The sequence below is a fragment of the Phoxinus phoxinus genome, assembly GCF_949152265.1.
Source record: "Phoxinus phoxinus genome assembly, chromosome: 3".
Taxonomy (NCBI): Eukaryota; Metazoa; Chordata; class Actinopteri; order Cypriniformes; family Leuciscidae; genus Phoxinus; species Phoxinus phoxinus.
In genome coordinates this window covers 13,613,814-13,638,168 of record NC_136878.1, presented here as the reverse complement: position 1 = coordinate 13,638,168, position 24,355 = coordinate 13,613,814, and the positions used below count along the sequence as shown (strand labels likewise).

Sequence of the window (24,355 nt, the reverse complement as noted above, 5' to 3'; positions counted from 1 at the left end):
CATCGCAAGCGCAAGGTATATAGCTGCTTTCTAAATTAGTAATAAACTAATTTAACTTTATAAGGCAGAAAAATGCGATTTAATCGCGTTTTTAACATTATAAATAAAAGAACCGACGCCGTCAAGCAGGAGGATCTGACGTTACGTCTTTTTACGACAGTGTCGTTTTTGATCGCAGAGATAAAACAGCTGAAATGTCATAATAAAAGTCACGATTTGAAAAATGTACCTTGTGCCAACATTTTTTATTTATTCATTGATAATATGAGGTGTTTTTTGTTTTTGTTTCATACACGTATATAATTAAACGATGAGTGAGATTTCTAATTTTGTTCTTAGCTGGACTCGAGTTAAGTGGGAAGTCACTGAATGGAATGGAGGGGTTAAAGTTAAGACTGTCATGCCAACGCCGGTTGTCACGGCAACTGGTATAAACAACAACAGAGTTTGAGTTTGACTCTAATCAAGTGAATACGGATTTCGACCAAAAAGAATAGTACGGTGACGTATTACATATTAAAATGAATTTTAATTCAGAACTGTGTTTATCATTCAAATGAAAACATGTTAGCTATTTTTTTTTGGTATGAATTGCATTTTAAATAGCTTTGTGGAGACGTACACCTTGTGTATTTAAATGTCTTTCAAAATCTTTTTAAAAAAATTCTTTAAATCTATATTGTTAGTAATGTTTCACCAAAGATGATCTATTGTCTGTTTATTTGGTGTGTGTGAATAGTTTTCTCTCCCTCACTCAATCAAAGAGACCTCGAATGATGAGCTCAAAATTAGATGATCTCCCTCTTGAAGAGAGACTATCAAATACAGCAAGCATTCCAAACAAAACTAAGGCAGACCTCTTAAAGATCATCAACCCCTCCAGGAAGACTCTATCATCCCGGGAAGCAAAGCTCATTTTAGGGGTACTAGATGAGTGCATTAATCAGATGGAGATAGCCTCTCTTTTACGCACTTTGCTGAACTGTCCAGAAGCACTTTCCTCGAGCCTGGGAGAGGAAGTGGTGAGGGCCCTGAAAGAGCATCATAGACTTGAAGAAAAGTACCAAGCTATGGTGCTTGATGGGAGTCTTGAACAAAAGGATCAACTGTTAGCCAAATCAGCAAAAGCAATTCAGGATTCCTTTCGTAACATTGTGCGGCTATTTAGGGCAACTCCAACCACAAGGGAGGTGCTAAAACGAATAGAACCTAGCACAGGGGGGGAGATGGGGTCTCAGGAACTGAGAGATGGCCTGTGCGAGTTGAGGGAGGTCGTTTTGGAGAGGCTCCTCACAACCCCTACGGAGGAGAGAGAACGCAGAGAGATGATGCTGGAAGTCAGTCTGTGTCACTCTGCCAACCAGGCAGTGATGGACTCACTGGACAAAGAGGTTGCAATGGCAATAAAAGCCAAGGATACAGAGGTGAGAAGCACCATAAGGAGCAAAAATTTTTTATAAAGTTGACAGTTGTTGTGATTAGTTACATGACAGAATCTTGACAGATGAATGAGTTCTCCAAACTATCTGCTCTCCTCTATTTATCTCGCCTTTTCTTTCTCTGTCTGGCTTTCACTTCTAATTAGATCTCCATGTTGAATAATAAAGTGCACCAGCTGAGGAGCTCACTGCATCAGATGGAAAAGGGTTTGGAAGAGTCTATTGTCCGAACTCAGCAGGACGCTGAGAAACAGAGCCAATCAGAAAAGAAAACTTCAGAGGGGAAGAAAGCTCGTATGCAGCAGGAGGCCAATCAACTGAGAGCTCAGTTCAATAATGTGATTTCAGCAAACAGAGAGAGCGAGCTGGAACTACGAAAGGTGAGCACTCGGGGCTCATCCAGTTAATGAAACAGGAAGCATGCGTATTGCTTACAGTGATTATTTTGTTGAAATGTTACTGATTTATGATTTGCAGAAAAAATACAAGGAAGAAACAGAGATAGAGAACTTGATCCAGAAATATGATGCTGAAATGGGAGAGAAACAGGTAGACATTAAACTAACACGGCCATTACTGATGTTTGATGCAATATCATTTTCGGATGTATTTGCAGATACCGTTCAAAAGTATGGGCTCAGTAAGATTTATTGTAGGTTATATGTCTCGAAATGAATTTTATTCAGCATTCATTTGATTGACAATAAAGACTTTTACATTGTTACAAAAAAAATGCTGTTCTTTATTCATCAAATAACCCCCCCCCCCCCCCCCAATAAAAATAAATAAATAAAACAGTTTTACAGTTTCCACAAAAAATATAAAGCAGAACAACCATTTTCAAGTGTAATAAGAAGAAGAAATAAACATCAAATCAGCATATTAGAATAATTTCTGAAGGATGATCTAAGACTGGAGTAATGATGCTGAAAATTCAGCTTTGCCACCACAGGAATAAAAAATATAATAAAATAGAGAATAGTTATTTTAAATTGTAGTAATATATCACAATATGACTGTTTTACCTGTATTTTGTTCAAATAAATGCAGCCTTGGTGAGCATAAGAGTTTCAAAAACATTAAAAATCTTACAGACTCCAAACTTTTGAACAGTAGTGTATATGCATTGCATTTAAAAAATCCAATGTATCAGTGTGAATGTATTTTTATATTTAAATGTATGTTGTCTTTATGAATACATGTATTTGATTTTATACGTGTATGTGTGTCTAGACAGAGTTGGAGGACATTACGCGCATGCACGATAAAGATGAGACAGAGCTGACAGGGCTGGAGGAACTTTTTGCAGTTATGAACCTGGAGTACTCCCAGATTATGAAGGAGCGACAAGAGGCTCAGGAGAAGAGGAAACAGCAGGAAAAAGAAAGAGAGATGCAGAGCCAAGCTGCCACTATCATTCAGGCCCACTGGAGAGGCTTTTGTGTGCGCAAAGCCATGAAGGCCAGCGCAAACCCCAAGAAAGGAAAGAAAGGAAAGGGAAAAAAACGAAAATGAAAGAGAACTAGAAACGAAAGCACAGCGCAAGATAATCACCGTTATTACTCTTAGGTTATTCGATAAATAAAATCAATAAAGCCCACTGTGACTGAGACTCATGAAGCATTCAGAAGTTTTCACATTGATCTTTTGTTAATACTTTTACCCAGATGTTTGTATGTAGGCCACTCAGATATGTTTGATATTTTGAGCAGATTTCAGAACACCCATTGTTTTCATTTGCCATTATAATTATAAAGTCCAATTCTGAGAAAAAAGTCTCGTCGCAATTTTTCTTGCAATTGCAAGTTTATATCTTTCAATTTTGACTTTATTTCTCAGAATTGTCAGTTTATATATATATATAAAGTCAGAATTGCAAGATGTAAACTTGCAATTGTGGGGAGGGAAAAGTCAGAATTGCAAGATAAAAAAGTTGCAATTACCTTTTTTAATTTTTTTATTCAGTGGCGGAAACCAGCTTCCATAGAAATATGCTTTGATAATATTTCACTGATTAATTAAATGGGAAAACCCTTAAAATGAATCACCCTTGTAATCTCCATACAGTATCCCTGCTGCCCCTCCCCACCCCAGTGCAAAATCCTGTCAAAAGGGTGGTCAGATGGTGATTTTTCACATCTGGTCATTTTCAGTTGATATACTGTACATCCTCAGAGCTTGGGTCTTAATCTCCTCAGTCATTTTTCTTCAGTTCGATTCGGCATTGTCATTATGTTGAACTTTAGATCATCATCTACTAGAGCTCCCATAAGCTGAAAATATTTCTGAATCTGGAGAAAAAAAGAAGAAAAGTGAAACATCAGCTTGCATGCTGCATTTGATCACACACTGCTGCGATGACTTTTATGTACTTAAGTGTACCTAATTTTAATAAAAAAAACATCAACAACAAATACTTGACAAACAAAACATTATTCACCATTTCCAACTGCTTGAAGGTGTCCTCCGAGTCCACAGAGACTCTCTTGTTGTAATGTGTGATCATTTGATAAATGTTATGGATCGTGGTCTTAAGCTGAGCAAAATAGAGAATCTCTTTTGCTGCAGTGGAATGGAAGTGCTTCAGTTTTAATTCCTGTAGAATACATGAATAATCTGTAATCATGGGAGACAGAACGGTACAAAAGACAGAAGTGCCACAGTGACATCTGCGTGTCTTTTTGTGTATGTACATTAACACACTCACCCTCTGTAAATGTGTGTGTGTGTTTACCCATTTGTATGCTTCTAAGCGCATGCTGTCCAGCTGCGTCTGTTGCTGGTGCAGTTGGTTGTTACAGTGCAGGAGAACAGTTCGCTGTTTATTTATGTACTGTGTCAGTTCCCGCTTTGTCCTCTCTCTCTCTTTCTCTAAAGCAGTCTGGTTTTCTAGAAGTTCCTTGTGAATGGACCGGAGTGCTTGAAGACGGTCAATGACTTGACCAATATTCTCAAACTCAAATGTCATGAGAAAAATGGGGAAGAGAAAGAAAAAGTGTAACATTATTATATGCTTATAAACAAAGAGTTATCATTCCTGCAGTGTTTACAGGTGCCATATTGAGCATTCAGGGGTGCAGCAAATTTTTTTAAATCAAATGTAAGAATTTTTAAGACCTGAAGAAATGAAAATGAATACTGTATGCACATAAAGAACAAACTTACCCATTATCAAAATACATAATATTATGTAAGCAAATATACAAATACTACATGTAACATCTTAAAACATGTAACAGTGATTAATAAAAGTTCAAATCTAACTGGGTGTAATGTGACTGATCAAATGACAGATGGTCACTATGTTTTACATTCTACTGTTCATCCACCATCCTACTGGCATTTCAAAAACAAAGTAATAATTCCACACTAGAGCAGTGTTCTTCCTTTTTATACATAATAGTGGGAGTTAACATCTCGGGCCTGTTTTATCAGTAGCCCAACATCTCAGGTGGAGGTGCCGACTAGTGTGAAGAACCCACAGCCTTCCGTTTTTTTTGATGGTGCAAAACTTGCACCTTTGCAGTTGTGTTTGCCGTTATGTTCCCCAGAGCTACTACTCGTGGAAACTTTTAGAGAAAGGCCTAGCGCAAATTGCGCCATCGGCATCTCGCAGTGGCACTTCCGGCGGCATCTCCAGCAGCAGGGACTTTCTCTGGCACCTACCTGTACAGCGGCATCTCCAGCAGTCACTTCCGGCGGCATCTCCAGCAGCCAGGGACTTTCTCTGGCACCTGCCTGTACAGCGGCATCTCCAGCAGCCAGGGACTTTCTCTGGCACCTGCCTGTACAGCGGCATCTCCAGCAGTCACTTCCGGCGGCATCTCCAGCAGCAGGGACTTTCTCTGGCACCTACCTGTACAGCGGCATCTCCTGCCTGTACACCTGCCTGTACAGCGGCATCTCGCAGCGGCACTTCAGGCGGCATCTCCAGCAGCCAGGGACTTTTTCAGCCAGCTGCCGCTGTTTATAACAACTGCCGTTGACCAGTTAGATAATACAGCGTAATATTTTTACTGTAAAAACTACATTTGAAAAAAGAAATAGCATTTTATATAGGATATAGGCTATAGCCTATTTATAATGTATGTAGCAGCCTATACACGATTAATCATTAACAGATTGGATCGTGACAGAACAACCTTATTCCCAAATTATTCTGCTGTCTATTAAACCTTATAATCACGATCACATCCGAATATATAAATAGAGTGTAAGATATGTCTGAACCTCACAAAGTGATTTCAACCTCAATGTATCACAATGTAGATCCCCTGCTTTAAACACTGAGAATAGCATTTAAAATCTACAATTTAATACACTGCATTTTTTTAATAAATAAAAATCAGCTTATATGTATAATACGTGCTTTATTACTTTCATCTGCACTGAAACATACTGTAACTGTGATAATGATTCAGAAGATATCATCATCATACACGTCACTTGATTGACTGGCAGCTGGCTGAGAAAGTCTGTGGCTTCTGGAGATGCTGCTGGAAGTTGCGGTGCGAGACGCCTCTGTACCGGCAGGTGCCAGTCCCTGCATGAAGTTGTTTCAGATATAGTTTACATGAGCGCTGTTTTCCCTGGCAGTGCGCGAAAGCATGTTTAAATATTCGGATGTGATCGTGATTATAAGGTTTAATAGACAGCGGAATAATTTAGGAATAAGGTTGTGTTCTTGTCACAATCCAATCTGTTAATGATTAATCATGCATGGCTGCTACATAGCCTACATATATAGGCTATATAGAGGCTATAGCCTATCCTAGATAAAATGCTATGTCTTTTTCAAATGTAGTTTTAACAGTAAACATATTACGCGGCAGCTGGCTGAAAAAGTCCCTGGCTGCTGGAGATGCCGCCGGAAGTGACTGCTGGAGATGCCGCTGTACAGGTAGGTGCCAGAGAAAGTCCCTGCTGCTGGAGATGCCGCCGGAAGTGACTGCTGGAGATGCCGCTGTACAGGCAGGTGCCAGAGAAAGTCCCTGCTGCTGGAGATGCCACCGGAAGTGCCGCTGCGAGATGCCGATGATGCAGTTTTTTCGCTAGTCCTTAGTGGACTTTTATCACAGTATTGAATATTTAGACTTTTAAGACTTTTAAATGCCCCGCAGGAACCCTGGCGTTGCAATTCATGTGTACGAGCACGCAGACCATCTCTGCCCTATACAGTAACTAGTTCAGACTCTCAAAGAGTGGAAAGTCTCACTCTTCAATGAAATGAGGCAGGTGAGTCCTTGACAGTTTCTCTGAGTTGTTTCAGTACCTCTCCCCATTCCAGACACAACAACAGCAAACTACCTAGTTATTTAATGCCTACCTTTCCGGACATTTTTGCAGCTCTTTCCAGGAACTCATGGTAGCATATGGCTTTTCCGACACGTTCCCCCAGAAGCTCTTTACGTGCCTGCAGGGCATCATTCTCTGTCTTTAGCTTCTGAATCTCCAGTTCTTTCAGTCTTATTTGAGCTCTCTCTGCCTCTGCTTTCTTTATGGCACGCAACCGCCTGGCATCATTTTCCTTAAGGGAAAGCAATTAAAGCACAAAAAAGGTTTCCAAAAAGTCAGTTTACATATTATTCATTTATATCCAAGTAGTTTTTTTTTTAGAATATTGTTTTACTTGCAAAAACTTGTTATATTTCAGTATGGATTTTTTCAGTTTCTCCTCCTCTTTCTTCATGTTTTCGTCTCTCTCTCTTAAACTCTCCCGCTTCATCTGCATCTCCTGACAAAAGCACACACATGACGGAGCACGGAAACATTACACTCATTAAACTGAAACAGCGAAAATGTAGGTAGGCCTAGTTTATTTATTTTTTTTCATACGACCACCTCTTTCTGCGCTTCCAGTGCTGTGGTCACGCTCGCGCACTCCTCGCGCACCTCCAAAAGTTGCATTACGCTTGTACGCATATCCGTCAAATCCTTCTGCACGGCCTTATTTCTGAAGGGTTGAACAATCTCTGAGTACATGCACCATCTTTATCCACACAAACAATGCTTTGACTGTATGTTGCACTTCAACGACAATGAATCTCAATGGCCATTACGGATTAACGGATAACGTTACAAAAACAAGATTTGTGGTGTAATAAATTAGATATAGCCTACTTACAATGAGAGTCGTTCTTTGAAAACCAACTGAAAGTAATCCTCCAAATTCATCTTTTAAGTCCCACAAAAAAGCTTTCTGGAAAACTTTTTGCGCGTGTATCGTTTCCACAGCAACCGGTAGGAAACCGCAGCGTTTTCCTCTATTGCCCTCCAGTGGCAGATTATTATTCCAACTTTGTTATTACTGAAGACTGATGTTTTTCCTTACCGAAATAAATACTATCTCACGTCGTGATTAGACATTAGATCATTTTTAAACAGGCATTTAAAAAAATGCGTTTAGTGAAGTTTGGTGTTGATAATACTTTGTTGGTGTGGATAATATAATAGTGCGGTCTTTATGAATAATGTTGCAGTTGCTGAGTGAATCATTTTATTATCATAGCCTGTAACACTGACTGAACAGTGTACATCATCTCCTACAACGGTTTTGGTGTATATATCACTTGGTCCCATATTGAATATAGGCTACTGATATTATATCAGTACATATTCAATATGGGTCCAGGGGCTATTCTACCATTTTTTACATTTTCCTTTATAACTCAGAATACTTGAAATACACTAATCATCTTTTGATGCAAAAAAAACAAAACAATTATAGGTGCTGGTGCACCAATTAACAAAACAATGTATATATTTTCACTAATAAGGACAAGACTATAATATTAAATTAAATGCAAGAAGTCAGAGTGTTACAGTGTCTGCCTTGGTGCTGGGGGCGATTGTAACGGTGTTTGGGGGCATTGTAACACTGATAAATAAGTCATATTATATGTAGGCCTATCATACCCACTGTATTAATATGTTAATTTTCTAACAGAAAAGTATGTCAACACAGACTAACAAGGCCGATGCTTCCATTGTGACTGGGGGCAACTGTAACAATATAACATTTGCCCCCAATGTTGCAGCCATGATAAAATCTTGTAGACTATGCTAGTTAGCCACATCTACATAGAGGGTTGCCCACAGTAAATCCTCGTGGGGGCCGAAACAGGCAAAACTGCTATGGGCCCGCAAGCCACTGGGGGCCGTATTAGCATAGGTTGATCATTTAAAAAAACTATTATTTTAAGTTTAAATTCGAAGTCATTTAAACTTTAGAAAAATACAATAACAAAAAATAGTGTAGGCCTACGTCCAAAAAGTAACTTTCATAATTCAAAATTGTGAAGACTATTATGTTGAAAACTTCTGCTGAGGTGAAATGATCGTGATCCTTTTCCACAGACCACAGTAGAAAATCCTACTGATCATGTGCAGATTAAGTGTCATCACTCTAGCTTGTTTCTGATTGGAGGAATTAAGTGCGTTACAATTGCCCCTGGTCTCCCCCTACGCACTGAAGCGCTATCAAATGTAGGCTAAAGCTATAAACATTTATGAGGAATTTTTATACACAAGCCTGTTAAATGTCTTCTTTGGTTCAAAGCGTGCCAAGATGCACTTTTTTGTCTACATCATTAGAATTTAATACATTTTTTCGCTATTTAATGAATAATTCCACTGGAATAACAATGCGAGAACATGGAAATTCCCTCTTTTTCACAATGCTTAATGGACTCGATAAGATAAATTCAAATACGTTAAGTGTTTTTATGTGTTTTTTTTTATTCCTTTTGTTTTCGTGCGTGTGTCCAGACCTTCATTTATCTTTAATAAACATGCTTCTGTCTCCTGTCACCTTCTCTCCTAATGCATTAAGGCCACTAATGCTTCTGTTGTCTTAGTGTGGAATTAGAGGAAATTATTTTAACACCCATGTAAATGTCCAAATGCTGAAGGGACAAGAAACTATTTTTTCCTCACAACAGGCATTTATTTATTTCACTTTATTTGGCTTGTGTTTCTTAGCTTTAGTACAAAAAAAAAACAAGTTAAACTAAAATTATTTTTGGAAGACGTTAAACAGTGGGGTCCCCTGAACAGTCCCCCATCACCCTCATGATCTTTACGAAATCTGCTATGGACTGAAGCCAAGGATCCCATATTTAGCCCATTATTTGACCCTATTCCTGACCTCAAATCTCAGAAAGAAAAAAACACAACCCCACATATCAGCATGCTGTTCAGTAAATTAAGGAGGCATCAGGTCTCTATGTGTCTCTCTATTGTGTTCACACATGATCGAACACTGAACAAGCGCGGGCGAAATTCATTATTCAAAAGCATAACAGAGGTGAGTGAGCAGGAGAGCCACTCAATGTTCAGGATGATGTTTACCCTCACTTAGCATTTGTGATAAGTGATGAGACACCACAGCTGTCCCGCTGAGCCGGGGTCAGGGAGCATTTGTTTGTTTGTTTGAAATTTGTAATGCACCGTTTAGTGTTGCAAAAAGAGGCTTGCTTATGGGTAGTAAACAATATCGAACAAGAACACTGGGGTGAGAGAGAGAGAAAGAGAGAGAGAGAGAGAGAGAGAGAGAGAGAGAGGGAGAGAGGGAGAAAGAGGAGAGGGGGAGACTAATGTTCATAAAGACCGAACAGCTACAGGAGATTCAGTGCTCGAATTAAAGCGATAGTTTAGACAAAATGTTGAATTCTGTCATCATTTACAGGCCCTCGTGTTATTTCAAACCTTTTGGATTTTCTTTTTCTTTTTATGTTTTTTGAAAGAAGTCTCTTATTTATTTATTTGATCAGAAATAAAGTAAAAACACTTGAAATACTATTACAATTGAAACGTTTTATTCCATCATTTATTCCTGTGATGGCAAAGTTACATTTTCAGTATCATTACTCCAGTCTTCAGTGTCATATGGTCCTTCAGAAATCATTCTAATATGATGATTTGGGGTTAAAAAAGTTCTTATTATTATCAATGTTGAAAACTTTTTTTTGGCTTAATATTGTGAAAACTGTGATACAATAACCTTGAAGCTGATTGGCTGCAGCAGCAGACCAGACCAGGTGCCACGCATGTCAGCAAAGAACAGGAATCTGGGGCTACAATTCACACAGGCTCACCAAAATTGGACAATAGAATATTGGAAAAACATTGCCTATGGTCTGATGAGTCTCGATTTCTGCCGTGTCATTCAGATGGGGTCAGAATTTGGCGTAAATAACATGAAAGCATGGATCCTGCCCTGTGGTTCAGGCTGCTGGTGGTGGTGTAATGGTTTCTGGGATATTTTCTTGGTATACTGTATAGGCTTCTTAGTCTCTCAGTACCGAACAGCTTTAAATGCCAGTCGTCATGAGTATTGTTGCAGATGTCCTTCCCTTTATGACCACAGAGTACCCATCTTCTGACAGCTATTTCCAGCAGGATAACGCACCATGTGACAAAGCTCAAATCATCTCAAACTGGTTTCTTTAAGATTACAATGAGTTCACTATTCTCAAATGGCCTCCACAGTCACCAGATCTCAATCCATTAGAGCATCTTTGTGATGTGGTGGAACGAGATATTTGCATCATGGATGTGCAGCCGACAATTCTCCAGAAACTGCGCGATGCTATCATGTTTATATGGACCAAAATCTCTGAGGAATGTTTCCAGCACCTTGTTGAATATGTGCCACAAAAATGAAAGCAGTTTAATCCTGGATTCCCGGGACTACAGGGTTGCATATATATATAGGCTACAATATCTTCATACATACTGTACTATGAAGTATGTATATATATACTATATAGTATATAAACTACTGTACTATATATATATATATATATATATACATTTATATATATATAGGCTACGATATATTCATACATACTACTGTATATATATATATATATATATATATATATATATATATATATATATATATATATATATATATGTATACATATCGTAGCAGCCTATATATACATTCAAAAACAATATTCTCTTTGAGGTCATGTAGGAGGCCAAACATCTCATTTTGCTCAAACCATATTCAAGTAGACACAAAAGATGTAGGAAGGCATTTTAAAAAAGGTTCAGATTAGTGAAACAAGTGTTTGTGAAAGGTCAAGCTGTGGACATTAGGTCTCGCTCACATACACACACATACGCAGACACTGCATGACCGGCGGTGCCACTCGTGGTTAGTGATATCATTATGGCAGTTTTGCATGGGAGGGATTAGAGCTTTCTTGCTAATGGAGAGTGACAGTGGCTCCTTGCTGCCGAAGCACACTGCCCCAGAACATTCAGAGGTGGGGTGCGCTGGGGGGGGGGTATTCACCCCCACATCGCCAGAGTGTTGTGCGTCATTAGTTCAGTCCAACTCTTTTTACTCACTCTTGTTAGCCAGGGGATCATCTGTGCGATCATAATGATCATTGCATATATCAAACAGTAATCAGTAAATAAATAAAAAACAATAAATGAGAAAAAAATGTGATCAAATGAACAATTCTAAAAATCTAAATGATTTATAGATTATCAGTAACGCACTTCAGAAATTCTATTATTTGAGCAGGTAAAATGAGTACATGCTTTTTGTGTTAGTTTTTGATATAGCCTACAGAAAATCTGTATTATTTATCACATATTAACAATGTGATGTTTTTGAGGAGTCTGCTCAGGTCTTTTCTGTTTGTGTTTGGCCACAGGCTTTGACTTTGAGGATTATGAGGTCTCCATAGGGAACAGTCTTCTAGGGATGAACTGTTGGGGGAGGGGCTTCAATATGAGTGTTTTCTGGTCCACTAAGCATCAGATACATGGATGCACTGACCCACTCTCAATCTCTTGGCTGCTGGTATTTACTGATTATTGACAACTGCTGACTACATTCTGCTTCTCTATCAAGTTTAGTACAGGTTTATTGGCATAAATATTGAAGTACATTATAAAAAGAATCTAGAGGAATATTTTAGTTTAAATAAAGAATTAATGTCAAAAAATATTTGTTTATATATTTTGATGCTATAACACATCATCTTTAAATATTTAAAGGGTAACTGTTTTTGTTTATCTACCCGAGTTAAACTTTCGTGTAAAAGCATAATTAGAATGGAAACGCCACTTTTAAGATTGACCGTATTTTTGTTTTAGGTCAAAATGGGTGAATGGGTGTGCATGGGGCACTTCTATGATAGCATCAAAATCGCTATTTTTAAAAACACTCGAGACACTGGCTCGACACAACATAAAACTGTGCTCGAAGTATCACCAGGGGCTCTTGAACTTGAGCATTGACTACATTGTTTGTGTACACAAAGTTTACTAAAAAGAAAGTCAGCTCTCAAGCGCACATTGCTCGGCGTTTTCAGCAGAGCGCCTAGCGTTTTCAGCAGGCTAAAAACGCTTTGGTGGACACACGGCCTTACCAAAGCGTTTTTTCACGCGGCTGGCGTGTTTTTTCAATTGTTTTCAATGGGAGCACCGCATTTTTAAAACGCCATAAGCGTTTTTTACATGTCTCCGAGAGTTGAAGAATGTTCAACTTTGGGTTCAACGCAGCACTCATCACTGTCACTTTTTACCCAATCGTGTTGGAGGAGGGGCGGGACTAATACCACACCGACCAACGGATATTCTGTATCATAGCAACGAAGCGTCTTAACTGAAAAAAAAACTGCGCTGCCAAAACGCTCTCAAGCGCACATAGCTCTGCGTTTTCAGCCGGCTAAAAGCACCTTTGGTGGACACACGGCCTTACTGATAAAGTGAGTCGTACAAAACCTTTCTTTTTAGTACACTTTGTGTACACAAACAATGAATTCAATGCTCAATTTCATGTGTAGAGCCCCTGGTGATACTTCGAGCACAGTTTTATGTTGTGTCGAGCCTTCTTAGTGTTTTAAAAACAGCGATTTTGATGCTATCATAGAAGTGCCCCATGCACTCCCATTCAAAAGGCATTTTTACCTTAAAAGCAACGTTTCCATTCTAATTATGCTTTTACACGAAAGTTTAACTCGGGTAGATAAACAAAAAGAGCCTAGGTTAAATTTTGGCAACAGTTACCCTTTAAGACTTTATTTAATAAAATACTTTTAGAAACTTTTCACTGTATAATCCTGAGGTTAAAGAAAATTCTTGTTTTAAATTAAATTAAGTCACAGTGCCTACTTGTCTTCCGCCATCAACCTAACTTAATCAAACTTACTGAATAAATGTGAATTGAATTATGAGTAACTTCATTAGGAGGCTATACACTACCATTCAAAAGTTTGGGGTCTGTAAGAATGTTTGATGTTTTTGTCACAGTCCCTACTCGCCAATATGAAAAACACAGCAAATATTGTGAAATGTTGTTACAATTTAAAATATCTTTGTAATTTATTGCTATGATGATGATTTATGACGACTGACAGCATTTTTTTGAAAGAGAAATCTTTTAAAGCATTATCAATGTATTTACTGTCACTTTTGATCAATTAAATGTATCCTTGCTGAAAAAAAACTATTAATTTCTTTCAAAAAAATCTTTCCTATACTGAATTAATTATGATACCCCCATTCTTAAACATTTATAGGCCTACCTCTAACAAAGCTGACACTAACAATACATTCAACATTAGATTCTTCAGGTCCAAGCTGGAAAATGAGGAACAAGAAGACACAATTATGAATACATTAGTTGTGAGCTGCACTCCTAACAACTCTGCATTAACATTAAGATGTACGCTTTTCGATCTCTTCCCACTCCGCAATAAATTCGGTTAAATGGTTATCTTTCGCTTTCGCATTTTGCTTAAGTGGGCATCTTAACGATGAACGGGTTAATAGCATTACAAGCTAATGTCAGGGAGGTAAAAGGGCCCTTATTGGAGTGTGTGCGTGTGCCAGAGTGTACTGGGGGCAGCGGCGTGTTTCCTGGAGGAGCTGGATGATGCCATTAGGATTGGGAAAATGAGCTCAGATCACTTAATTAGCAGTAAATAAGTGCTTAGCTGGGCCAGGAAATCCAGTCAGGGTCAGAGGCTTTTCAAAAGACTTCATTTGAGTTCAGATTTTACATCTGCCACCCTAAACAGTTCTGCTGAGATGAGGCAGGGGGATTTAATGATAGCAGGCTTATTATTCAGTTCATATTCTTATATTCTGTGTACTTACACATTGCTTACATCCCCAAACATTTGGATTGGGATGTTTCAAAATTGATCTGATATTTAAATGGCAAAAAGACACATTGCTCTGAATACAGTGCTGTTTGTTCACAAAACCTATAATACTAATGTAATAATAACAATAGGCCTTTCAAATGTCCAATGACATGAAAACTGGGGACAGAAAAGGGCTGAATTATTTTCATTGAAGTAGAAATTGTTGTTGAAATGCACAAGAAATTGCCTGGTCTTTACATGATAAACTGTTTTGCCCTTAAGAACTTTCCAGTCATTCCTGTGAAGACAAACTTCTGATTAGTCTCTCTCTCTCTCTCTCTCTCTCTCTCTCTCTCTCTCTCTCTCTCTGTTTCCCTGCAACAGCTCAAACTCTTACATGAGGTGTGAAACTACACCTCTAAGGCACACAAACACACACACACGTTGGGTTTTCATGTTTTATGGGAACTTTCCATAGACGTAATGATTTTTATATTGTACAAACTGTACATTTTATCCCCATACCCCTAAATATACCCATCACAGAAAACTTCTACAGTTTTATGTAGAAATTTCACTTAATATGATTTATAAGACATTTTTAAATGACACACACACACACACGCGCGCGCGCACGCTCACACACACATCTATGAATGAAGTACTACATTTCAATACATAGGCTCTAGATTAAACACAAAATACATGGTTGTGGATTTCCATTTTATTTCAGCCTCATATTCAAACAAGTTTCAGAAAACACCTTCACAAAACACAGAAACTCTACATTTTTCTGGGTAAACCACTCTCAATGAATTAAAAAAACGCTTTACAAATAAATATCAGCAAACACAAATTGTGAACTCAAAATCAATAAATAGTTTATTATTATAAATAATTGGAACATGAATTTCACAACATTTAAAACTCTTTTAAATGACCATATTTCACTTATGAAATTCTTATTGCATGGTGTGTCTATAAATAAATGTCCAGCTGATGCCCCTCCTCTCTGTCTGTCTTGCCTTGGGCCATGACAGGATTGGTAACATCACTGCTCCCTTAACGGACTGTGACACGTGCAGTACCCAGCATTCCCTTTTCTCTTCATTATAGAGTTAGAATAAACAAAATAAAGGACCTCCATCTGAAGCTAGCACATGAGCGTGTTCAAGTGGATATTTAAGAGTCTTCTGCATTTGGGCTTGTACATCAGCATTTCCCAAGTGAAATAGTAAAAGAGAGGATTCTCTCCAAATCTTCACAAATACTGGCCACAGTAAAACAACCCACCAGGATTTTTTTAATTGTAGATGTATCTTAATTCATTTTTTTCTGAGGTAATGGTAGCAAAGATTCACACATCTTTACCAGAAGAGATATTTGATGAGATACAAAGGTACACAAAATCTCACACACATCACTGAAGATGCAAGGGACATGCAAACGTCCATCACTGTGTTCGGGATAAGAGGAAATTAAATTTCTTTTTTTTTTCAGTATTAAATGAAAATTTCTCATTTTTATCCTGAAATCCCATTAGTTTCCACTTGCTCCACAGTGAATGTGAACATGAAAAACTGATATATATAATATATATATATATATTATGCATGCTATAATACCCTGTTGGGTTATATTTCATTTATTTTATTTTTTACTTAAGCTAATGACAGAAATCATGAAATATTATAAAACAGTATATATAAATATATACAAATATTTATAACAATAAATTAAATAATTGTTTGCTACTACACTGGAGATAATATTAATTTTGATGTCAAATTTTATTGTTATTATTTATTTTGATGATATAGCAAAACTGAAAACTGTACCAATTTTAATCTGCCAGACCTGATTCACAACAACATAGAATCTGTGGAGCAAAACAGATGCAAATGTGTGATTTCAGGATTAAGTTATGAGCAAGTTATCACAATTATTCAGACTTTTTTCCCCTCTTACACTTTTTTCCTCTTTTACACAGACAAACACACACACTCACACACACACACACACACACACACACACACACACACACACGCACGCTCAACTGCCCCCACACCAGCTGTTTGGTTGTTGGTTTTGGCTGAAAGATCGACTGCAAGCATAAAGCGATAAATCAGTCATCATGCAGTGTGACTGGACACCCACCTCACAGGTGTATTGTGGATACAGTTCCTGAGAGAGGTCAGTGGTGGGACCAAAAGTCCCACCCATTTCTTTAGCAGAAGAAAAGCTTTGATAAGTTGTACTGTCTGTATAAGACGCCCACCTGAGGTCCTCCATGCCCACCTGAGAGCTTCCGTACATGCAAGGCTGGTGTTGTGCGGTGTCCATACTGCAGGGGGAGAGCTGGTAGGTGAAGAGCTGGTAGGTGGGGTCGTGAGTGTGTGGGGTTTCAGTGAGGGTGTGATCACCTGCAGAGAAAAAAAAAAACCTGATTCAATCATTCCAGTAAAGACAGGGCAAATAAGAATGTGCATTTCTCCTTTAAAAGAGTAGCTCACTGTTTTGGGCTTATGTAGGTGGTTGCTGCTTGCTTAGAAGACTGCCACTGACCTTTTGAATTAATAATAACATGCATCCAGGATGGCAAAAAAAGTTTACAGAGTGCTCTCTGCTGCATACAGAAGAGAGTCTAGACAGCAAAAATGACAAGGACGATGTTGGCTCCTAAAATAAAATATTTAGGAGCTCAATTACACTGTAAGTAAAATAAAAATTTTTTTTAGCTAAAATACTTTTATCTAAAGTATGTTTTGCATACTACTTGTTCAAACCAATCACTTTAACAAAAAAATACTATATTCTGTTTAATTTGTTAAATAAACACATTTATTTTTGTTAAAAAATATACTGTCATTAAAATATGTTCAGTTGATAAATACAGAAATAAAAAAGCAAAGATTCTAAAAGCTTTGAAGGAGATCCCATAATAATTTAATATGGCTCAAAATTAGATCATTTAGTGCATAATTAGCGCATTCAAACCTCAACTCACAAGCAAGATCGAGGCTGCTTCGTGAGCATTTTTGACTGACTCATTAAAAAGAACCTTTTTGAATCAGACATCACAGCACAAGGCGTGCAGAAAAGAAATGCTTTCTCATTTCGAAGGCTAAGCCCTCAGTAGGTCACATCAAATTACAAAGTATAAAGGAAATTACAGTAATTTACACCTCACAAATCATAACAGTCGTAACATTTAATAATGGTTACTTTTAGCCTGCTTAGTTGGGGACACTTAATATTCTGCAATAAGACTTGATTATACTGACTCTATCAGACGAGAACTGAACTGAGCTGGATTTTCTCCAGAGCTGATTTATAGATGAATTGAATTCATTCCATAATTTATGAATTTTACAGTTATTAAACTATTAAACTCTGAATCAACACTGAACTTATTTGACCTGAATGGTGACTGTTTGCTATTGTCATTTTAGAGCTGCTTTACAGCAGACTTTTATTCTGTTTGCATTACTGAATCTTTTTCCCGTTAACCAGTGTAAAGCAGCTTTGAAACATCTGTAATAGGTATAAAACGCTAAATAAAGGGGACTTGACTTAACTTTTCTGTAAAGAGAAAAATTATGCTACCTGAATATTGTTTTTAAAAAAATACAACACAAGAACGTACAAAATAACAGAATAAGTACAAATAATAAGTATAAGTAACAAATAATGAGTACTATATATAAAATATTAAAATGTATAAAATCAAATTATGACTTATTAAATTAGTCAAGTTTAAAGTCATTTAGAGATGTTTAAGGCACTCATCTCTTTAAGCTGCTAAAATTATTTATTTATTTTTAAATGCCACAAACCTTGGAGCCACTATAACAAAACTACATTTGAGTGCCGTAAATAAAACTTACCTTTAATCAAAATATTATAACACAAAAATTCAAACTCTTTGTTTTGGACTATGTACCTGAAGTGTCTGAGCAGGTGTAGCCTGGACTGGGTTTTTGTGTCACAGTGTATTCTGACCGAGAGAGACAGTCAGGAGAGAGTGGAGCTGCACGCTGCCTTGCAGTACTACGTGGTACAAGTGGATACTCCTTACTGTGGAAAAATGGCAAAAAAACAAAACAAAAAGGCATCAGACACATTGGTTCCTACAGCAGAGACAATATTTGAGCAAATTATGATTAGAAGAAAAACTCAAACGCTATATTCAGTATATTTCCAGGATATATCCAAGTGAATTATGGTACTTTTAGGGGAGGATTCACAAACCACTGGCACTAGGGTTGATAGATCAGGGTGTTAAAAGAGAGAGAGCAGTCTCATGATTTGCATTGGCATGGTGGGGCGGCGAGGGTAAGGGATATCATTTGCACAGTACTGATCGTTTCTAATTACATTTCTAAGCTAAGAGACAATTACAGTAGCTAAAAATCTTCTCTATACCCCCTTTCCAATCTGACTCATTCCTCTTTCTCTCTGTTTTCTCTCTCTCTGTCTCTCAAAAACGCATTTATTCAGACACACACACATTAGCCCTTCAGTGACCTTTCTGTGTGACAGTGTTTTGCCGCTCTGCTCTTAATATTGTTACACTATAAATATCCCTCTCTTGTGTGTCACATTCAATACTGTCAACATTCAACAAAAAGCTTTGACTTTTGTTCCCAAACCCTGCTAGTTAAAGTACAACATATTCTCTGTGTATCTAAAACAACAGCATTAGTAGCTACGAGATGCAACACACAATGACATGCAGGCACATACATATACGGTGCATGAAAACTGAATACAGAACATTAGTGATTCATTATTACTCACATCACAAACAGTTATGGTGCTGACATGATCTACTAAAGTAAAATATGTTTGCGTGTGGACATGCATACGTATCATTGATATGTTTAAAATATGTGTGCGCTCCACCTCGGTGTACGGGACATGCGATGCAATTCGACATCGTCATTTCCACGGAAACCTTTAGCAAATGGATTATTCTCAATCTTCAGCTGAGTGATCTGAAAATAAAAGAGGATTAAAGATGAACACTCTGCTGCTTTATGCAAATCAATCCATTTATTTACGATCATAGGACTCCTGCTGCTTACCGTGTGGTTCTGGTAGGAAGTTACAGCGATGAAAGTCGTCTCAGGAAAGGAGTGTGTGCAGAAGCTTGTGTTGCTGGAGCCAAAGCTGTTCCTCTCGTCTGCCTTCACGATGTGCAGGCGAGGTTGGTATTTATGCATGGAATTCAAAATGATCTGCAGCAAATAACAGGAAGAGATTTCCTGGTTAAGAAACTGAGGTGTAAACCTCTGGGGAGTTGAATCACATTCATCAGCAAATGAAATAACCAACTCAATCCGATTGACATCATCTTACATGTCCGAAAGGGTCCAGGTGGTTGTTGGTGAGTTTGAGTTTCTGGAAAGAGACAAGCTGTCTCATCCAGTGAGCTCCTGAAGCCGGTGAGTCTGGGTGCACGTACAGTCGGCCTGGAATCGCCGGCTCAGCTTTACCACTGATGGACCTGCAGAGGAGATAGCAACGGGTTAGTCAACATTAAAGAAGATAAGGACTTTCTGTCTGCTCCACAACTCCTAGATAAAAGTTCAGGGTGCAAAATGAGCTTCTGTCCCAGAGTTTCTCTGTCTGGATCCTCCACTCAATGAACAATACAACCTAACCAAAGCTCATAATTATATGAGTCATGCATCATTTCACAACAACAACACAGTTCATTTTCTATTCATTCATATTTTCACTATGCATTCCTTTCTCTTTGCATCCCCCCCACACATTGATTTAGCTAAATCTCTCATTTTCATTCAGTCATGCTCAACATGCTAAATACCCTACAATAATTCAAACGCTCACTTTGAACATTATAAAATGGGCAAAATGCCCATTTTATATTGTTGTAAAAGAATGAATCGTATTTATAAAAATTTTGACCCTTCTATTCATTTATGAATATTAATATTACAATCTACATCAATTAAAATGTATGAATTTCACTGTAGTTCTTACCATTTGTTATCTGCAAATTTATACCGATGCTCGTCGGCTGAAATAATGTCCATCAGTAAGATATATTTTGCTTTGGGATTTAGGCCTGTTACCTTCACTTTGTAGCTGGGAAACATTCGTCTGTAAAAGATTAATGATGCATTATAGAGAGCTATCAACAAATAATAATAATACATAAATGCATGCATACATACATACAACAATAATATTACAATGGAGCATTTTCTTGATTGTCTCTGAGCACTGGAACATTTTCCTGATCCATGAAGTCATTGCATTTAAAGAAAGAGCTTTTTCTTTTTTTTTTTTTGCAATAATCCAATAATTGTAATAAGCTGAAGATGTATGTAGCTAATGAGAGTCCCTGAAATGATCACATATATTTAGAGACATTATTTGTTTATCAATTTCTATTTTATTAAATGTGGCCCACTCTACTTAAAAAGGGAATGGATTTATTTGGAAATAAATCAAACCAAATATTTTCTCGTATCCATTCAGCATGTTTGAATGTGATGACAAAGTTTGCCCTATTTCTGTCTACTATGTTGTCCTCCAAGGGCCCTTTGCTCATGCCTGCAGAATTGTGTTGAAAAAAATGGTATATCCATGAATATACAATAAAGAGAAATACATACTGTATATTGTTTTATCTTTTGTGGGACAAAGAAAGAAAGAAAGAAAGAAAGAAAGAAAGAAAGAAAGAAAGAAAGAAAGAAAGAAAGAAAGAAAGAAAAGTGTCACTCACCGGCCAGCTTTGGTAATGATCATCTCTGTAGAGACATCATGAAATTTCGCCCACAGATCTCTCTCGTGCAAATAAACTTTGATTCCATCCATACCCTGCATTGACAAGGAAAAAAGGGGGGAAATAGAAATTACTGATGATTTTTTTTATTCTGTCTGAATATGTTGACAAATATAACAAACATTATAATAGTAATATATAATTATTAAAATAAAATAAAGTGTTTCCTGTCTAGTAATTAATTTTTACGTTTTTTTAACCGTTTTTTTATTTATATTAGTCCATACGATCATTGTGAAAATAGTCAAGAACGTTAGTTAATAATAATATCGAATTTGAAAGCAATAAAAAATGTATGCGTGTAAATATTGAAGACACCCAACAACAAACGATCTAAATACACTACGTACTAAATACACGTGATATAAATAGGCCTAATAGCCTACACTCATGTAATGAATGTGATGCTACAAAAATGTCTATTTGTTTTGTAAACATTATTCCCTTTTAGCTTTATCCGCGGAGTGAATATCATACGTGCAATAAACAATTTCCACTTAAAATAAACAACAATACCACCAATAATAATAATAATCACAAAATGTACAAACAAAAAAATGTAACAACAGTATTATTGCCTTGCATACTCGGGGAGGCTGCACGTGCAGTCATGGCTGACCTGTTGGGAAGGCTGAGTTTGCAGTGGCGGCGACCCGGTTTTGCTCCGACCGTGATGTCCGGAATCTTTATCGTTCTCGAATTCCATCGCTGGGGAATCGTCGCCGGAACACGATTGTAGAGATCCGAACTCTAAATCCGCCATATCCCCGTTTGAGGTTAACTACGGTGAACTAAAAGATGCGCAATGGAAAATGGTATATATATAAAAAAAAAGTCAGCAGGTGATCTCCATATCTTAATTACAAATAAACAAACAAATAAATACATCCACACAAACTCGCAATGTTCTTTAAAAAAAAAAATTCAAACAGCTGATTTCTTTAAATTCGTGTGAAATGTGATTAAGTATAATGATTCAGCCTTGATATAAAAAAAAGTTTCGGGTTTTCAGCTTGCGTTCGATAATAAATCTGTAAGCTAGAATTTTAGCGACGTATTTTGGCTGAAAATGTAAAACGTGTAACGTTAGCTAAACCGACTGTTGGAAAATCTCGATTTGCAGGCTGCTTTATAGGAAAAAAATATCTTCATTTATTCTTATCCAAATACTTAGCTACATTTATTTTCTCTTTAACCTGTATTTTTCTCATTTTTCGCATAGGCCTGTTTGGATTTTGACGTCTCTTACCTCATCATTATAAGGAGCTTTTCGTTGGTGAATTAATTCCGAAAACAGATTTAAAATTCGTCCCCACTGATTTGTTAGGCAGTTTCTCCAATAGGCGTTTTTTTCTCCTTGAAAACAAATTAGAATATTGGGAAAAGCGTTTAGAACGGCTTCATTTGTGAGTTTCTCTTCTCAGACACCGCTTTACCAAGCTCTGTCCCAATTCTTCTGTCGTGTCTCTCTTTTCTCCCTCCATCTGATTTCTCTGTCTCCCATTAGCGGGATGCCTTCTATGTCGTCACACCTTTTTCATTCACACACTCATGACACGATATGTCTAAACTTACGCACAGCGACAAAATAAACACCACATTTCGCGAACTCCTATATTTTCCTCCGTGATAGGCTATCTGTTTGTCCATATGCTTCCCAAATACAAAAAATAAAATAAAAAATTGAGGAACAAGCCTAAAAAGCATAAGAAGAGAAATTCACTATACTCACATTTATGGTGCAGAATTTATGCTCAGGTTGCAAATTGTGCGGTAAAAAAAATCATCGGCGCTTGTCAGTCAACATCACTGCGCGCGACGGTTGCGCGCGCTGCGGGGTTAAAAGTTTAGGAGGTCGAAAGGAGGTAAGGCGAGCGCTCTGTCCTCTCTCTCTCACTCTCTTTCTCTGTGCGAATCCGCTTGTTTTTGTTTGTTGGTGATAGAAAACAAAATTCCCCTCAATAATAATTTTGGAAATATTATTTGATCTGTTTAATGAGTGTGTCCAAGCACGCGCGTTTCTCTGTCACTCGTGCACATTTCTAAACAGGCTTCCATAAATAAGACAAGTGGATGATAACAGGATAGCTTGCAATACTGAGCCCGAGCCGTGGGAACATTGCTCGTTAAGATAAGACAGTATCCCACAATCGTGCGGCGAGATAACGACAGGACACACCACGGAGACCGCGAGTTTGACGCCGAGCTCGAGACTCGTCGGTATTTGGATTAGGCTCTGTTTAATGTGACGTTGACAAACAAGATTATTTGGCAAATCGGTTTTCCTTACAATTACTTCAATACTAATGACTATTATTTATTTTCATTGTTGTTTCTGCTAAGAGTGACGGATAGGTGAATGAATTTAGATCGGTACTGTGCTGTCAGCCAAAATGGACATAGCCTAACCAGACCTCGAACCACTTTTCATATTTTATTGATAATAAATTAATATAGGTCATTATTCATATTATCGGGAAATATTTCCAAACATATCAGTAGACAGACAGATAGGCAACATAGGCCATATGCAATAGCTATTTCTACTGATATAATAATAATGTCGTATAGCCTATATGCGCCACCTAGTGCGCTTGTCCGCATTTGAAGTCTACTGTTTATAAACGTCTACATTAGTGTGCACTGCTTTTAGAGCTCCATAGCCAACGGAAATGACGCTTAAATATTCAATTAAATATTTATGTTCAAATTAACACCTGTCTGTCTACAACCATTCAGACGCAGGTTGAGCCACAGTTAAGTTATTAATTAGCTACAATGCTTTACGCGGGGAAACCCGTTGTCATGTCTGGACATTTCACAGTTATTTTTGTTTTCAAATTGGGAAACAAATAGTTGTGTAGCGCAAACCATACCTTCCAGCTATGAAAACGCTTTCTTTATCAAAGGACTCAACATCCAACTTAAACATTCAAAGGTACGACCAGCACGGACATCGTGTTAGCTAAAATGTAGTGTTTGTT

The 24,355-nt window shown here is 37.5% G+C and overlaps 3 protein-coding genes across 8 annotated transcripts; 1 reads left to right on the top strand and 2 right to left on the bottom strand.

The window, feature by feature from the left end:
* The first annotated feature begins 289 nt into the window (after window positions 1-289).
* drc10 (dynein regulatory complex subunit 10) lies at window positions 290-3,274 on the top strand. Of its 2 annotated transcripts, none has more exons than XM_079606792.1 (5): window positions 290-496; window positions 765-1,424; window positions 1,586-1,819; window positions 1,917-1,988; window positions 2,673-3,274. In XM_079606792.1, the coding sequence occupies exons 2-5, from the start codon at window positions 774-776 to the stop codon at window positions 2,952-2,954; spliced, it is 1,239 nt and encodes a 412-aa protein (XP_079462918.1). In that variant the 5' UTR covers window positions 290-496; window positions 765-773; the 3' UTR covers window positions 2,955-3,274. The 2 variants fall into 2 exon arrangements, with proteins under 2 accessions (XP_079462918.1, XP_079462917.1); XM_079606791.1 differs by having other exon boundaries at window positions 740-1,424; window positions 2,673-3,270.
* Window positions 3,275-3,420: 146 nt separating this feature from the next.
* On the bottom strand, window positions 3,421-7,700 carry cfap73 (cilia and flagella associated protein 73). The gene is made up of 7 exons (XM_079606793.1): window positions 7,564-7,700; window positions 7,281-7,392; window positions 7,069-7,173; window positions 6,766-6,966; window positions 4,174-4,395; window positions 3,880-4,035; window positions 3,421-3,730 (listed from the first exon to the last, which is right to left on the bottom strand). Exons 1-7 carry the CDS (start codon window positions 7,611-7,613, stop codon window positions 3,638-3,640), a joined length of 939 nt encoding a protein of 312 aa, XP_079462919.1. The 5' UTR covers window positions 7,614-7,700; the 3' UTR covers window positions 3,421-3,637.
* Window positions 7,701-15,271: 7,571 nt separating this feature from the next.
* On the bottom strand, window positions 15,272-24,265 carry tbx5b (T-box transcription factor 5b). Of its 5 annotated transcripts, XM_079607913.1 has the most exons (10): window positions 23,104-23,193; window positions 22,621-22,727; window positions 21,991-22,162; window positions 21,312-21,406; window positions 20,564-20,683; window positions 19,916-20,063; window positions 19,642-19,794; window positions 19,460-19,551; window positions 18,498-18,631; window positions 15,272-16,977 (listed from the first exon to the last, which is right to left on the bottom strand). In XM_079607913.1, the coding sequence occupies exons 3-10, from the start codon at window positions 22,132-22,134 to the stop codon at window positions 16,607-16,609; spliced, it is 1,257 nt and encodes a 418-aa protein (XP_079464039.1). In that variant the 5' UTR covers window positions 22,135-22,162; window positions 22,621-22,727; window positions 23,104-23,193; the 3' UTR covers window positions 15,272-16,606. The 5 variants fall into 5 exon arrangements, with proteins under 5 accessions (XP_079464039.1, XP_079464041.1, XP_079464040.1 ...); XM_079607915.1 differs by lacking the exons at window positions 22,621-22,727; window positions 23,104-23,193 and adding an exon at window positions 24,248-24,265; XM_079607914.1 differs by lacking the exon at window positions 22,621-22,727 and having other exon boundaries at window positions 23,104-23,242.
* Between the last annotated feature and the right edge of the window lie 90 nt (window positions 24,266-24,355).